Raw genomic sequence first — 17467 nt, 5'->3', positions numbered from 1 at the left:
CTCCTTTCTCCTGTAGGGGGAAAACATCCTACAAGCTCTTTTTATGTGGACCCTGAGACTTCAATCCACCCTTCTGGCTCTCTTAGATGATGATTTTTTTTTTTTTTTTTTTTTTTTTGAGACGGAGTCTGGTTCTGTCGCCCAGGCTGGAGTGCAGTGGCGTGATCTCAGCTCACTGCAAGCTCTGCCTCCTGGGTTCACGCCATTCTCCTGCCTCAGCCTCCCGAGTAGCTTGGACTACAGGCGCCCGCCACCATGCCCAGCTAAGTTTTTTGTATTTTTAGTAGAGACGGGGTTTCACCATGTTAGCCAGGATGGTCTCGATATTCTGACCTCGTGATCCGCCCGCCTCGGCCTCCCAAAGTGCTGGGATTACAGGCGTGAGCCACTGTGCCCAGCCTTTTTTTTTTTTTTGAGATGGAGTCTCACTGTATTGCCCAGGCTGGAGTGCAATGGTGCAATCTCGGCTCACTGCAACCTCTGCCTCCCGGGTTCAAGAGATTCTCCTGCTTCAGCCTCCTGAGTAGCTGGGATTACAGGCACCTACCACCATGCCCGGTTAATTTTTGTATTTTTAATAGAGACAGGGTTTCACCATCTTGTCCAGACTGGTCTCGAACTTCTGACCTCATGTGATCTGCCTGCTTCGGCCTCCCGAAGTGCTAGGCTTACAGGTGTGAACCACTGTCCCCTGCAGGATGCTGGTCTTAATAATTGGTTAAGGAAAGGTAATTGGCATTTGGATTGGATTTGGAAAGAGAAGACTTCAGGGATGCAATGAAGCTACCACTTTTTCTTGAACCCCTTGGAAGTTCTTAAATTGGATATTTTCTAACTATATGAGCACACTATATAGACCTTTTGGATGAGGGATTGCAACGAACATCTGAAAAATCATAAGCCTGGAATTCTCCCCCAGATATCTGGTTAACTTTCATACCTTTGATCTTTGCTCAAGTCTCACCTTCTCAGGTGTCTACCCTAACCTCTTTATTTATATTGTAACATCTGTGTCCTGTCTTTGCACTCTGATTCCACTTACCCTGCTCTCTTTCTTCCCTAGCTCTTAGCATTATCTCATATACTATTTTTTTTATTTACTACGTTCAGTGATGTGCCTACAACATTTGACACCTAGAATGAATATTTTTTAACATCTTCTTCCCCTGAATGATGAAATTATTTTCAGAAATAATCATTAAGTTAAATGAAAAGTACTATCAGTGAACATTTTCTCTTACTGAGTTTTGTTATAATAATTATGCCAAATAAATAAATACAGTATAAGGCAGGAAAAAAATCCACAACTATTTAGCCCATTGTTTTTATTTTATTTTATGTTACGTTATTTTATGTTATTTTATTTCGAGACAGAGTCTCGCTCTGTCACCCAGCTGGAGTGCAGTGGTGCAATCTCAGCTCATTGCAACCTCCGCCTCCTGGGTTCAAGTGATTCTCCTGCCTCAGCCTCCCAAGTAGCTGGGACTACAGGTGCATGCCACCATGCCTGCCTAACTTTTGCATTTTTTTAGTAGAGACGGGGTTTCACCATGTTGGTCAGGCTGGTCTCAATCTCCTGACCTTGCGATCCGCCCACCTGGACCTCCCAAAGTGCTGGGATTACAGGTGTGAGCCACCATGCCCGGCAACCAGTTGTTTTTATATCTAGTTAATTGTTTGAACTTGGATTCTGCAGTTACAGACTGATGTTTTATGTAATTGTTCATTAACTAATAAGCGAAGTTTTTAAAAGTAAAACTAAGCATTTCTGGCTGGGCACAGTGGCTCATGCCTGTAATCCCAGCACTTTGGGAGTCTGAGGCGGGTGGATCATGAGGTCAGGAGTTTGAGACCAGCCTGGCCAACGTGGTGAATCCCCATCTCTACCAAAAATACAAAAAATTAGCCAGGTGTGGTGGGTGGTATGCGCCTGTAATCCCAGCTACTCAGGAGGCTGAGGCAGGAGAATCGCTTGAACCTGGGAGGCAGAGGTTGCAGTGAGACGAGATGGTGCCACTGCACTCCAGCCTGGGTGACAGAGCAGGACTCCCTCTGGGGCAAGGGAAAAAAAAAAAAAAACCTAAGCATTTCCAAAAGGTACAATTTATGCAACTGTTAATAAAATTGCTGATATGTTTTATCCCCCTTAATGTTCTTTAGTTTCGAAACACTTAATTTGAAGAGAATAAATTTCAATGTTAAAGGTATTGTTGAAATTTAATAAAATATTTTGAGTGTGAACTAAAATTTGTACTTATTAAATTACATCTTGCTATTTACGCTGTATTTCATTGTTTTAAATTTTAGACACAAATACCAAAAGGTCCCATAAAATGACGGAATTGGAGTGCCTCAAGTTGTTTCTTGGTCTTAACAATCACTGTGCTATCTTTGTTTTATTTTGAATCTATCATTTAAATGCACAAGAATATAGTACCACAGGGATGGAAAAGTCAACTGCATCCTAAGAAAGGGTTGGAAATAAGAACTTCATATTAAGCAGCCTTCAGGTGTAACAAAGCATGGTGCACTACTTTTTTTTTTTTTTTCAGACAGAGTTTCTCACTGTCGCCCAAGCTGGAGTGCAGTGGCGTGATCTCAGCTCACTGCAAGCTCCGCCTTCCGGGTTCAGGTCATTCTGCCTCAGCCTCCCAGGTAGCTGGGACTACAGGTGCCCGCCACCGCGCCCGGCTAATTTTTTATATTTTTAGTAGAGACGGAGTTTCACCGTGTTAGCCAGGATGGTCTTGATCTCCTTGATCCGCCCGCCTCAGCCTCCCAAAGTGCTGGGATTACAGGCGTGAGCCACCACGCCCGGCCTGGTGCACTACTTTTGAAACAAATGTATGTGCCTAAGTTTGCATGGATGGGGGTTAGCTGTAACTGGGAGTTTCCCCAACGAACTTATATGTAGACAACAATTGAAGAATAAAAAATCTGATAATTGAAGCTTACATATATATTATTTAAACTCAACAGTAACTGCAGTAATTATTTGGAGCTTAGACCAACAAAATGTTTTTTTCAGGAAGGAGTATTTTTATCACTGACATTGATCAGAATTACTGGCACATGGTGGTAATAAACTGATTTTAGTCAGCTTTTTAATTGTTTATACATTCTCTATAGACCAAGCATTCCTTTATTGCCAGCACTTACGTTGTAATGCTCCCAGCATCCCGTCCTTGGTGTGTCACTAATTATATTTGTTGTTTATTGTCTGTACCCTTGCTCTGCATCACCATTTCACGCTTGCTCCATTAGGATGAGGATCTGTGTTTTGTTCAGTGATAGTGCAGTCATATATTTGTTGAATGAAGAAATGAATGAAGCTCAAGTTCAGAGACTTTCTATGTCTTTTTCCTTCTCCAAATTATAAGAGGGATCAGTACATAGTGGATACTTTGCTACTGTTGACTCACTGACTTAAATGCTTGGCCTATAGTCTTTTTGGACTCATGCATTTCTTGAAAATTTTGGAATTTTGATTGAGATTGCATAGATCAACTTGGAGAATTAGCATCTGTACTAATTTGTTACTGCTGCTGTAACAAGCTATAAACTTAGTAGCTTAAAGTAACGCAAACATTAGCTTATAGTTCTAGAGGTCAGAAATTTGAAATGGGTTTATTGAGCTAAAATCAAGGTGTCAGGAGGACTGTTTTCCTTCTGGAGATTCAAGAATCCTTTTATTTTTCCTGGCCTTCTCTAACACATAGAGGTTGCCTGTATTCCTTAGTTTGTTACCCACCTTCCATCCTCAGTGCCAGCAGTCACATTTCCTTCTGACTCTTTCTGCCTCCCTCTTTCCCTTGTAAGGATGCTTCTGAGTACAATAGGTCCACCTGGATAATTCAGGGCTATCTCCCCAGCTCAAGATCTTTTAACTTAATCACATATGCAAAATCCCTTTGCTATGTAAGATAACATATTACAGGTTCCGGGTATTAGGACATAGACATCTTTAGGGGGACCATTATTCTGCCTATTACAGCATTTTAATAATATTAAATCTTCCTATCTGTGAACAAAATGTTTCTCTCCATGTATTTTTTTTTTTTTTTTTTTTTTTTTTTTTTTTTTTTTTTTTTTGAGACGGAGTCTCGCTCTGCCGCCCAGGCTGGAGTGCAGTGGCGGGATCTCAGCTCACTGCAAGCTCCGCCTCCTGGGTTTACGCCATTCTCCGGCCTCAGCCTCCCGAGTAGCTGGGACTACAGGCACCCGCCACCACGCCCGGCTAGTTTTTTTTGTATTTTTAGTAGAGACGGGGTTTCACTGTGTTAGCCAGGATGGTCTCGATCTCCTGACCTCGTGATCCGCCCGTCTCGGCCTCCCAAAGTGCTGGGATTACAGGCTTGAGCCACCGCGCCCGGCCTCTCTCCATGTATTTAAGTGTTCTTAAATTTCTCTCAATTTTCAATGTGCTGGTCTTCTTTTGTCATATTTATCCCTTACAATTTTTGATGTTGTAAATTTTGATGCTTTTAAATTTTCAGGTCCTAGTTCTTCATTACTGTGTGTAAATACAATTCATTTTTATTGATTGATCTTCTATTCTGTAACCTTTCTAAAATTACAGAATAGAACTAATAGTGATTAGTTCTAGTAAAATAAATTGGATTTTCTACATAGATGATCATGTTGTCTGTGAATAAAGACAGTTTTATGTCTTTCCAATCTGGATGCTTTTTCATTCTTTTTCCTGTCTAATTACAGTGGTAAAAACTCCCAGTAACAGTGTTGAATAGAAGTGGTGAGAGTGGACATCTTGTCTTATTTCTTATCTTAGAGAGAAAGCTTTCAGTATGGAGATAACTGTAGGGTTTTTTTTTTTTTTTTAGAGATGCCCTTTATCAGCTTGAGGAAGTTACTTCTATTCCTGGTTTGCTGAGTTTTAAAATCAGGAATAGATGTTGGATTTTGTCAAATGCTTTTTCTACATTCTCTGATATTGAGGTGATCATATGGTTTTTCTTTTTTAATATGTTAATATGGTGAATTACTTTGAATTCACAATATTTCTGATTTCCCTTTTAATTTCTTATTTACCCATGGATTATTTAGAAGTGTGTTAGTTTCAGAATATTTGGGGGATTTTTTTCAAAGACCTTTCTATTATTGATTTCTAATTTAATGCTTCTGTGCTCAGGTAACATTCTCTTAAATCAACCAGAACTTGTTCTGTGGCTCAAAATATGGTCTGTGTGAATGCTCTGTGTATACTTGAGAAGAATGTGTTTTGTGTTGGTGTTAGATGGAGTGTTCAATAAATGTTGATCACTCATGTTGGTTGACAGTTGTTCATGTCTACTATATACTTGCTGATTTGCTATGTGCTTTTTCTATCAGTTATTGAGAGAGGGTATTAAAATCTGGCTGTAATTGTGAACTTGTCTATTTCCCCTTACAGTTCTATCACTGCTTTATGTATTTTTAAGCTCTCTATTGGAGGCATACATGTTTGAGATGATTATCTTTCTTGATTAATTGACCCTTTTATTATTTGAAATGACCTTCTTTATAACCTTTTGATATTCTTGTTTAATATTAATAAAACCACTCCAGCTTTTATTTTTATTTTATTTTATTGTTTAGTGAAAGAGTCTCACTGTGTTACCTAGGCCTCTGGGTGCAGAGTGCAGTGGTGCAATCATAGCTTACAGCAGCCTCGAACTCCTGAGCTCAAGTGATCCTTCTGCCTCAGCCTCCCAAGCAGCTGGGACTACGGGCGTGTACCGCCATGCCTGGCTAATTTTTAAATTTTCTGTAGAGATCGAGTCTTGCCATGTTGCCCAGGCTGGTCTCAAATTTCTGGTCTTAAGCAAGCCTCAGACTCTTAAAGTGCTGAGATTGTAGGAGTGAGCGCTGTGCCTGGCCTCACTCCAACTTTCTTCTGACTAGCATTAGCTTGGTATATATTTTTTCTGTCCTTTTGTTTTTAACCTGTTTGTTTTTATATTTAAAGTGCATTTCTTGTACGCAGCATATAGCTTGTTTTGTCTTTTTATCCAATCTGACAACCTCTGCCTTTGAGGTGTTTACATTTAAATGTACTATTTACATTTAATGTGATTATTGATAGGGTTGGGTTTAAGTCTGTTATCTTGCTATTTGTTTTATAATTTTCCCATCTGTTCTTTATTCCCTTTTAATTTTGGTCCTGCCTTCGTTTGGATTAATTGAATATTGTTTATCAATATAATCCAATTTATCAGTTATCTTTTAAAGATATTTAGATAAAATTTTTACTTATTTGCCCATGTCATTACTATTTCCAGCACTCTTCATTCTTTTGTGGAGATCTTAGTTTTTATCTGGTATCGTTTTCCTTCTTCCTGAAGGACTTTCTTTCACATTTCTTTCAGTGCGGATCTGCTGGTGATGAATTCTTTCTGAAGACATCTTTATTTCCTTTGAAAATTTTGCATGTTAATATGGTGCCTTCATTTAAAAGTTCATATTTACTTAACCATCCAACAAAATATTGGGTGCATATTATGTGCCAGGTACTGTCCTAGGCATTTGAATATAACAGTGTCCGAAATGGGAAAAAAAGTCTCTATCTTCATGGAGCTTAATTTCAGCTCAGGGAAGACTGGTAACAAGTAAATATAACAAAATGGTAAGAGCTATGGATAAACATAAAGCTGGAGAAGGGAATAGGAGTAGTGTGGTTTAGGTAACATGGGGGAGTTTTCAGTTGGATGGTTAGGAAAAGTCTTACATGAAAATATGATATTTAAGCCAAGATTTGAAGATGAAGGAGTGAGTCTTGTGGATATCTAGGAGAAGAGAATTTCAGATAGAACACCACTTGTAAAAGCCCTGAGGTTTATAATAGTAAGTGTGCCTAGTAGGTTCAAGGAGCAGGAAGGAGGCCAGTGTGGTTGATCAGAGTGCACAGTGGGTGGGTGCTAGAGGACAAGAGCAGAGAGGCAGTGGAGGCCTAGACCATGGGGTGTGTTGCAGGAGCTTCTGAGTGAGATAGGGAGCTATTGCAGGGCTGTAAGCTGAAAATGACATTATCTGACTTATGTTTTTAAAGGATCACTCTGGCTACTGTATTGAGAGTAAACTCTGTATTGGAGAAGGGAAGCAAGAACAGAAATGGAAAAGCCAGTTAGGCGATTATTATAACAATCCAACTAGAGAGAATGATGTTTTAGACAAGACCTGTAAGAAGTGGTTGAATTATGAATATTTTGAAGATAGACATGAAGGATTTGCTGATGGATTGGATATGGGTGTGAGAAACGGAGTCAAGAATGATTCCATGGTTTAGCCAAAGAAATGGAAGGAAAGAATTAATTTCTTCAGTGTTGTGTATAGAAACCTGAAAAAGAAAAAAAAAAATCATTTTCTGAGGTGAAAATATTGTGGTGTCAAATGGCTGCAACAGCCTAGCACAGGGTAGGTACTTTGTAATTAATGAATGGGAAGGTTAGGAGTTCAAGTTAGTGACTGGTAATTTTGAGATGACTATTAAACCTTTACATGAAGATGTTGATTGGGTGATTAAATGTAGCAATTTGGAGGGCAAGAGAGTAGTCTAAACTGGGGCTCTCCTGGAAGTTGTTGGCCACCATTTGAAAAAAATAAAATAATTTGGGAAAAATTGAAATATTTATAATGAGTGTTTCTATCCAACAAGACGCATATGTAAGAATGAATGTTCATAACAGTATTATTTGTAGTGAACCTAAACTGGAAAAAATACCCATCAGCAAAAAACAAACAAACAAAAAAAAGAAATGGTATCATCATAGAATGTATTCAAGAATAATGAAAATGAATACACATTCAACAACATTGATGAAGCCAAATGTCAAATAGTTCTTTATGATTCCACTCATATAATTAAAACTAAAGTATAGTGTTAGAAGTCAGGATGGGAGATTATTTTAAGGGAAAAAGGAGCAGATAGTGATTTTTTTTTTTACATTCTTTAATTTTTTAAAATTATACTTTAAGTTCTAGGGTACATGTACACAACATGCAAGTTTGTTACATATGTATACATGTGCCATGTTGGTGTGCTGCACCCATTAACTCGTTATTTACATTAGGTATATCTCCTAATGCTATCCCTCCCCCCTCCCCCCACCCCATAACAGGCCCTGGTGTGTGATGTTCCCCTTCCTGTGTCCAAGTGTTCTCATTGTTCAATTCCCGCCTATGAGTGAGAACATGTGGTGTTTGGTTTTTTTGTCCTTGCGATAGTTTGCTGAGGATGATGGTTTCCAGCTGCATCCATGTACCTACAAGGACATGAACTTATCCTTTTTTATGGCTGCATAGTATTCCGTGATGTATATGTGCCACATTTTCTTAATCCAGTCTGTCACTGATGGACATCTGGGTTGGTTCCAAGTCTTTACTATTGTGAATAGTGCCACAATAAACATACGTGCCCATGTGTCTTTGTAGCAGCATGATTTATAATCCTTTGGGTATATACCCAGTAATGGGATGGCTGGGTCAAATGGTATTTCTATTGAGGAATCGCCACACTGTCTTCCACAATGGTTGTACTAGTTTACAGTCCCACCAACAGTGTAAAAGTGTTGCTATTTCTCCACATCCTCTCCAGCACCTGTTGTTTCCTGACTTTTTAATGATCGCCATTCTAACTGGTGTGAGATGGTATCTCATTGTGGTTTTGATTTACATTTCTCTGATGGCTAGTGACGATGAGCATTTTTTCATGTGTCTGTTGGCTGCATAAATGTCTTCTTTTGAGAAGTGTCTGTTCATATCCTTCGCCCACTTTTTGATGGGGTTTTTTGTTTTTTTCTTGTAAATTTGTTTGAGTTCTTTGTAGATTCTGGATATTAGCCCTTTGTCAGATGACTAAATTGCAAAAATTTTCTCCCATTCTGTAGGTTGCCTGTTCACTCTGATGGTAGTTTCTTTTGCTGTGCAGCAGCTCTTTAGTTTAATGAGATCCCATTTGTCAATTTTGGCTTTTGTTGCCATTGCTTCTGGTGTTTTAGATATGAAGTCCTTGCCCATGCCTATGTCCTGAATGGTATTGCCTAGGTTTTCTTCTAGGATTTTTATGGTTTTAGGTCTAACATTTAAGTCTCTAATCCATCTTGAATTAATTTTTGTGTAAGGTGCATGGAAGGGATCCAGTTTCAGCTTTCTATACATGGCTAGCCAGTTTTCCCAGCACCATTTATTAAATAGGGAATCCTTTCCCCATTTCTTGTTTTTGTTAGGTTTGCAAAGATCACATGGTTGTAGATGTGTGATATTATTTCCGAGGGCTCTGTTCTGTTCCATAGGTCTATATCTCTGTTTTGGTACCAGTACCATGCTGTTTTGGTTACTGTAGCCTTGTAGTATAGTTTGAAGTCAGGTAGTGTGATGCCTCGAGCTTTGTTCTTTTGGCTTAGGATTGTCTTGGCAATGCAGGCTCTTTTTTGGTTCCATATGAACTTTAAAGTAGTTTTTTCAAATTGTGTGAAGAAAGTCATTGGTAGCTTGATGGGGATGGCATTGAATCTATAAATTACCTTGGGCAGTATGGCCATTTTCACGATATTGAGTCTTCCTATCCATGAGCATGGAATGTTCGTCCATTTGTTTGTGTCCTCTTTTATTTCATTGAGCAGTGGTTTGTAGTTATCCTTGAAGAGGTCCTTCACATCCTTTGTAAGTTGTATTCCTAGTCATTTTATTCTCTTTGAAGCAATTGTGAATGGGAGTTCACTCATGATTTGGCTCTCTGTTTGTCTGTTATTGGTGTATAAGAATGCTTGTGAATTTTGCACATTGATTTTGTATCCTGAGAGTTTGCTGAAGTTGCTTATCAGCTTAGGGAGATTTTGGGCTGAGACGATGGGGTTTTCTAGATATACAATCATGTCATCTGCAAACAGGGACAATTTGACTTCTTCTTTTCCTAATTGAATACCCTTTCTTTCTTTCTTCTGCCTGATTGCCCTGGCCAAAACTTCCAACACTGTGTTGAACAGAAGTGGTGAGAGAGGGCATCCCTGTCTTGTGCCAGGTTTCAAAGGGAATGCTTCCTGGTTTTGCCCATTCAGTATGATATTGGCTGTGGGTCTGTCATAAATAGCTCTTATTATTTTGAGATACATTCTTTCAATACCAAATTTATTGAGAGTTTTTAGCATGAAGGGCTGTTGAATTTTGTCAAAGGCCTTTTCTGCATCTATTGAGATAATCATGTGGTTTTGTCTTTGGTTCTGTTTATATGCTGGATTACGTTTATTGATTTGCATATGTTGAACCAGCCTTGCATCCCAGGGATGAAGCCCACTTGATCATGGCGGATAAGCTTTTTTGATGTGCTGCTGGATTCGGTTTGCCAGTATTTTATTGAGGATTTTTGCATCGATGTTCATCAGGGATATTGGTCTAAAATTCTCTTTTTTGTGTGTGTGTGTCTCTGCCAGCCTTTGGTATCAGGATGATGTTGGCCTCATAAAACGAGTTAGGGAGGATTTCCTCTTTTTCTATTGATTGGAATCATTTCAGAAGGAATGGTACCAGCTCCTCCTTGTACCTCTGGTAGAATCTGGCTGTGAATCCGTCTGGTCCTGGACTTTTTTTGTTTGGCAGGCTATTAAGTATTGCCTCAATTTCAGAGCCTGTTATTGGTCTATCCAGGGATTCACCTTCTTCCTGGTTTAGTCTCAGGAAGGTGTATGTGTCCAGGAATTTATCCATTTCTTCTAGGTTTTCTAGTTTATTTGCGTAGAGGTGTTTATAGTATTCGCTGATGGCAGTTTGTATTTCTGTGGGGTCGGTGGTGATATCCCCTTTATCATTTTTTTATTGCATCTCTTTGATTCTTCTCTCTTTTCTTCTTTAGTAGTCTTGCTAGAGGTCTGCAGATAGTAACTTTTTTTTTTTTTTTTTTTTTTGAGACGGAGTCTCACTCTGGGAGTGCAGGCTGGAGTGCAGTGGCGTGATCTCGGCTCACTGCAAGCTCCGCCTCCCGGGTTCACGCCATTCTCCTGCCTCAGCCTCCCGAGTAGCTGGGACTACAGGCGCCCACAACCGCGCCCGGCTAATTTTTTGTATTTTTAGTAGAGACGGGGTTTCACCGTGGTCTCGATCTCCTGACCTTGTGATCTGCCTGCCTCGGCCTCCCAAAGTGCTGGGATTACAGGCGTGAGCCACCGCGCCCGGCCTTGCAGATAGTAACTTTTAAGACAGCAAACACTAGAGGACCTGCTGGAAATCTGGTAATGTTCTGTTTCTTCACTTGGGTGATGTGTTTGCTTTGCCATCGTTCATTGAGCTGTACACTTATATTTTGGATGCTCTTTGTTATATATGCCACATTTCTTAAAACATTAAACTATCATGTTAACACATTGCTTTCCAAATAATTCATTGACCAGACTCTAGTTGTGAAAGCTGTACTTGACTCCTAGCTATGCTCTGGTTCTAACTAGTCATAAAACACACAGGATAATTCATTTAAACTGTGATAGGAAGAGCGTTGTGCCACTGACCAAGTTCCAAATACTGGGAAAGAGGGAGAATTACAACCACTGAAGGAATTAATGCAGGTCTATCATATCCCCTTTGACATCTAAAATGTTACTCACTTTTTAAGTTTGGAATTTAAAATGAATTAGAGAAAACACAGTAGGAAATCTTGGATTTAAATATAGCATTAAAACTCCAAACCCCACATATGAAACTATAAGAGCATTATTTCTCAGTACAATGCAGTAACCTCATAAAAATATATATAAGTTGAATTAGGTGTGTCCTAATTATTTTGAACTTTGGGCATTAAGATGAGTCTATAATTTATCTTATTGTTTATATAAGGATGGTTTACCTTATGGTGTTTATTAAGGATATCAAAGCCACCTGTATAGTGTAGTCACTTAAGATCCAGATCCCACTGTAATGTGTCTATCAGTCATGTCCTCCCTGACATTTTGATTTAATTGCTTCAGTTCCTCACTACATCTCAATAGGTTGGAACTATAGATCCAATCTAACAAGATAAAATATAATGGGGCTAATCCAAGGTTTTATGTTTAGGTTCAGGATAAATAAAGGGAAATATGATTTACCAACATAGGTAATGAAGTGTCAGGAGGTTATGTGGATTTAAGATTAAACTCTGCAGTGGTACTACCCCCTCAAAAGGTTAATGTGATTAAAGGCAACACTATTGCAAGTAATGGGAGATAATTAGACTACACCAAGAGGATTACGGTAAGTTTATGGCACCATATTTTAAGAGTGACACTGACAAACTAGAGCTCATCCAAAGGAAAGCACCAGATGTTTAAGGGGTTATGAAAAATGGATGGCCAGGTGCGATGGCTTATGCCTGTAATCCCAGCACTTTGGGAGACTGAGGCGGGCAGACAGGAGTTTGAGACCGGCATGACCAACATGGTGAAACCCCATCTGCACTAAAAATACAAAAATTAACCAGGCATGGTGGCACATGCCTGTAATCCCAGCTACTCTGGAGGCTGAGGCAGGAGAATTGCTTGAACACACGAGGCAGATGTTGCTGTGAGCCGAGATCACACCATTGCACTCCAGCCTGGGCTACAGGAGCGAACCTCTGTCTCAAAATAAAAAAAGAAAAAGAAAAAGAAAAATAGATTACATGACTGAAGAAATTGGACTGTGAAGTCTTATAGCAGCTCTGTAAGGCGCTATCTTCATTTTACAGAAATAATACTGAGGCTCAGAGAGAATAAATGATTTATTAAAATGTAACTAAATAGTGGTTGGCTCAGGACCCACAACAACTCCTGATTCTTAATCTGATATTCTTTCTGTTTCAAAATATTGGCTTTTAATTTTTTAAAAGTCTGGCTGTTAGCCTATATATATGGAGAAACTTGAAGTTGTAAGGGAAGGGTTACAGATTAAATGAATGGAAAAGGAAAGAATGCTCAGGGTAGAAAGATCAATGTGAGAAAATAGTTTGGTTATCAGTATTATAAGTTTATCAGTTATTATAGAAATGTATTATATTTTACATATTTTTCTCTTTCTCTTTTTCAAGGTTTTTGATTCCAATGAAGAATCTGGGTATCTTGTTCTCACCATAGTTATATCAGGTCATTTCTTCATTTTCCAAGGACAGACACTACTGGTAGGTTTATGCATAATAGTTTAACATGGAAATATATCTTTGTCTTCTTAGCTTTATATGAATTTTTGTATCCTCAAGCTTCTTCACTCTCACTGAAATTCATCAAGGTCAACACATTAAGCATTTATCAAATGTGCTAAATGTGGGAAATACAGAAACATACTGAATATTGCCTGCCCTAAAGGGGTTTAGGATTTTGTTAGGAGTCAGAGTGGATCAAAAGGTTGAAATTAACCAGTATGATAAAGGATTCTGTAGTAAGGGAGATTGAGTTAAGATAGGCTAGGTTAACAGAGACAAGTGTGGAGGGTTTTCCAGATAGGGAAAACAGCATATGCAGAGGGATAGATTTGCAGAAATAAAGAAAACAAAAAAGTGTTATTATTAATTGATAAGAGTCCTCCATAAAACTCTAGTTTTATAACGATGCATGTGTTCTTTATTCTGAATATATATACACTTTAGGAAATTTTAGAATTAAGAAATATGTAAAGAAAATAAGAATCAACTTGGTTGAAAGTTTAGGTTTTATTTGGTACATAGAAACCAATGAAAGAAAAAAAATTAGTAACTTCCAAACAAAGAAATTGTACAAGAAAGGAACGTATAATGGAAAGTTATTATGTCATTTAGCTGTGAATGATGTCTACATTGACTTAAATTCATACAACAAATATTTACTGAATATCTACATGGGCATAATTAATTTAACAAATATTTATTGAATAATTAGTATATGCTAGGCATTTTAGGGGATGCGAGGGATATAGCAGTGAACAGTGAAGACAGAAATCCCTTTCATTATGGGATATCATCATTCTAGTGAGGGAAAACCAGCAATAAGCAAATAGGTCAAATACATTTAAAAGACATTAATTTTTTTGGATCGCTTACATGTTCTGTCATAATATGGTAGGAGCTCACATGTATATATTGTGATGATTCATCTTTCTGCTTAAATATAGCCTTCTCATTGAACGTGAGATGACCTGCAAAGTCATCTTTGTGTTCCTTGTGACTTAAAACTGAGGTATGAGTTGTACTATTTTGCTTTATCTGCTACTGTCAGGGTCTGGATCAGGTGCAGGAGATAAGGTTTCTTCAGCTGCTAATGAGTACTACAAATGGTAGACTTGAGGGATACCTAGTGCACAGCTAGTTCTCCCTGTCAATATCATGGGTCTTTGCTGAATGGTGACATTAAAGCAGTTTGGCTTCCGCAGGCATAGGAGACCACCCCATACTGTCTCTCTGCTCCATCTTTTTGCCCCAGTGGTAACTATTGTGAACAAATGGATAGAAATGTCTTTGTATCATACATAGAATGATTTTTGCACTGTAGTCACAAAACCAAGTTTGTCAAATTCTAAGATATCCGTTACTGAGAAATATAAGGATAACTCTGCAATTTGGTGCATGTTGCATATACAGTCATGTGTCTTATTACAACATATCAGTCAAGAGAGGACCACAGATATGATAGTGATCCCATTAGATTATAAGGGGGCTGAAAAATTCCTGTCACTTGTGACATCTGGGTGATACTGGCCCTTGTAGGCATAGGCTAATGTACATGTTTGTGTCTTAGTTTTTAACAAAAAGTTTTTAAAATACAACAATTTTAACAATGTAATAATAGAAAAAATATTGTATATGTTTTAAGTTATTGTAAAGCAGTCCAAATGTTTTTTTAAAAATTTTAAAGTTTATAAAGTACAAATGTTACAGTAAGCTAAGGTTAATTTATGATTGAAGAAAGATACTTTTTAAATAAATTTATTTATAAAAATAGTCATTAAGGAAATGCAAATTAAAACCGACATGAGATAACACTACATACTTTTTAGGATAGTTAATTGAGTGTACAGTGTTTATAAAGTCTACAGTAGTGTACAGTAATGTCCTAGACCATCACATTCACTCACCACTCACTCACTGACTCACCCAGAGCAATTTTCACCTTTCAAGCTCCATTCATGGTAAGTGCCCTATACAGGTGTAATTTTTACTGTACCTTCTCTATGCTTAGATATACACATATTTAGCATTGTGTTAGTGTTACCGTTGCCTACAGTGTTCAGTACAGTAACATGTTGTACAGGTTTGTAGCCTGGGAGCAATAGGCTAACCCACATGGCCTAGGTATGTAGTAGGCTGTACCATCGAGGTTTGCATAAGTATACTCTATGATAGTCACACAATGACAAGATCACCTAATGACACATTTCTTAGAATGTATCCCCATTGTTAAGTGACATATGACTATACATATTTAACTTAAATACTGTAATATTTTTTAAAATCTTTTTAAAAATTTTTACAAATCACTTTTATTGAGGTATAATTTACATAAAATTCACTGTCTTTAAGTGTTCAATTTGATGTGTTTAATGTATATAGTCATGTAACCATCACCACAATCATGATACAGAACATTTCAATTAACCCAGTTTCCTTGTGCCTCTTTGCAGTGAGCTTCTCTGCCCACCTTCAGCACCTAGAAACCATTGGTCTGCTTTCTATCACTCTAGTTCTGCGTTTTTTAATAATTTTTATTTATATATATTTTTGACAGATAAAATTGTATATATTCACTGTGTGCAACATTATTTTGAAGTATATATACATTGTAAAATGACTAAAGCTAGCTAATTAACATTATTAATATGCATTACCTCACTGTAGTTTTGCCTTTTCTAGAATTCGTGTAATGGAATCATATGATATGTAGTCTTTTCAGTCAGGCTTCTTCCATTCAGTGTAATTTGAGATTCATCTCTGTTGTTCCATGTTATCTGTAGTTGATGCCTTTTCATTAATGAAGAGTATTCCATTGCATAGGTAAACTTATTTTGCTTATCCATTCAGCTTTTGATAGACACTGGGGTTGTTTTCATTTTTTTCAGCTGTGATGAATAACACTACTGAATATTTGTATACGAGCCTTTGGGCATGTTTTTATTTTTCATTGTTAAATGTCCAAGAGAAGAACCGCTAAGTCATATGGCATGTCTGTGTTTAACTTTATAGGAAACTGCAAAACTGTTTTCCCAAGTTGCATTCTCATAATGTATGAGGGTTCCACATGTTCCACATCCTCACCAACACTTATTATTGTCAGTCTTTTTAATTTTAACTATCCTAATAAGTGTGTAGTATTATCTCATGGTGGTTTGAATTTGCATTTCTTTAGTGACTAATATTGTTGAGCATCTTTTCATGTATTTGCCATTTGTATGTCTCATTGGTGAAGTGTCTGTTCATGTCTTTTAACCATTTTTGAGTTGTTTGCCTTCTTATATTTGAATTAAGAATTCTTACTCTGGTTACAGCTCTTTTATCAGAAACATGTTTTTCGAATATTTCTACCAGTTTATAGCTTATTTTTTCATTTCTTAGTGTCTTTTGAAGAGCAGAAGTTAAAAATTTTGAAGTGCAGTATTTTTTTCTCTTATGGTTTATCCTTTTCATATACTACTTAGGAAATTTTTACCTATGCCAAGATTGCAAAGTCATTTTTTTTTTTTTGAGTCAGAATCTTGCTCTGTTACCTAGGCTGGAGAACAGTGGTGTGATCACAGCTCACTGCAGCCTTGACCTCCCAGGCTCAAGTAGTCCTCCCATCTCAGCCTTCTGAGTAGCTGGGACTGTAGGCACACACCACCATGCCTGGCTAATTTGTTACAGTTTTTGTAGAGATAGGATCTCACTATGTTGCCTAGGCTGTTCTCAAACTCCTGGACTCAGGCGATCCTTTCACCTCAGCTTCCCAAAGTGTTGGGATTATAGGCATGAGCCACTGTGCCTGGCTGCAAAGATTTTTTAAAATGTTTTCTTCTAGAGTTTTATGGTTTCAGCTCTTATATTTAGGCCTCTAGTTTATTATGAATTTTTTTAGTATTTAATATTAATATTTTTTATTTTTATTTCATATAGTGGTCCTTCTTTCCCACAATTAAAGCAATGTGGTATTGATAAAAATTACGATATTATGGAATGTAATCATGGATCTTAGGCAATTTACTTCTGGAACCATTGAATTAATTTTAATATATAGCGAAAGTTAAGAATTTGGGTTTATTGGCCGGGCGCAGTGGCTCATGCCTGTAATCCCAGCACTTTGTGAGGCCAAGGTGGGTGGATCACCTGAGGTCAGGAGTTCGAGACCAGCCTGGCCAACATGGTGAAACCTCATATCTACTAAAAATATAAAAACTAGCCTGGTGTGGTGGTGGGTGCCTGTAATCCCAGCTACTCGGGAGGCTAAGGCAGGAGAATTGCTTGAACCCAGGAGATGGAGGTTGCAGTGAGCCGACATGGTGCCACTGCACTCCAGCCTCGGTGACAGAGTCT

General features: G+C 37.9%; 1 protein-coding gene across 3 annotated transcripts in view; it reads left to right on the top strand.

Moving 5' to 3' along the window:
* LOC105463779 (REC114 meiotic recombination protein) overlaps nt 1-17467 on the top strand; it is a 126452-nt gene that overhangs the window by 34583 nt on the left and 74402 nt on the right. For all 3 annotated transcript variants that reach the window (XM_011711072.3, XM_071101070.1, XM_011711071.3), the window contains exon 2: nt 13025-13114. In XM_011711072.3, coding sequence (XP_011709374.1) covers nt 13025-13114 — 90 coding nt within the window. The remainder of the gene's footprint in view (nt 1-13024; nt 13115-17467) is intronic.

Source organism: Macaca nemestrina, chromosome 7 (genome assembly GCF_043159975.1).
Source record: "Macaca nemestrina isolate mMacNem1 chromosome 7, mMacNem.hap1, whole genome shotgun sequence".
Lineage (NCBI taxonomy): Eukaryota > Metazoa > Chordata > Mammalia > Primates > Cercopithecidae > Macaca > Macaca nemestrina.
Note: the sequence above shows the minus strand (reverse complement) of the source record. Positions and strands in the feature narration are given on the sequence as shown.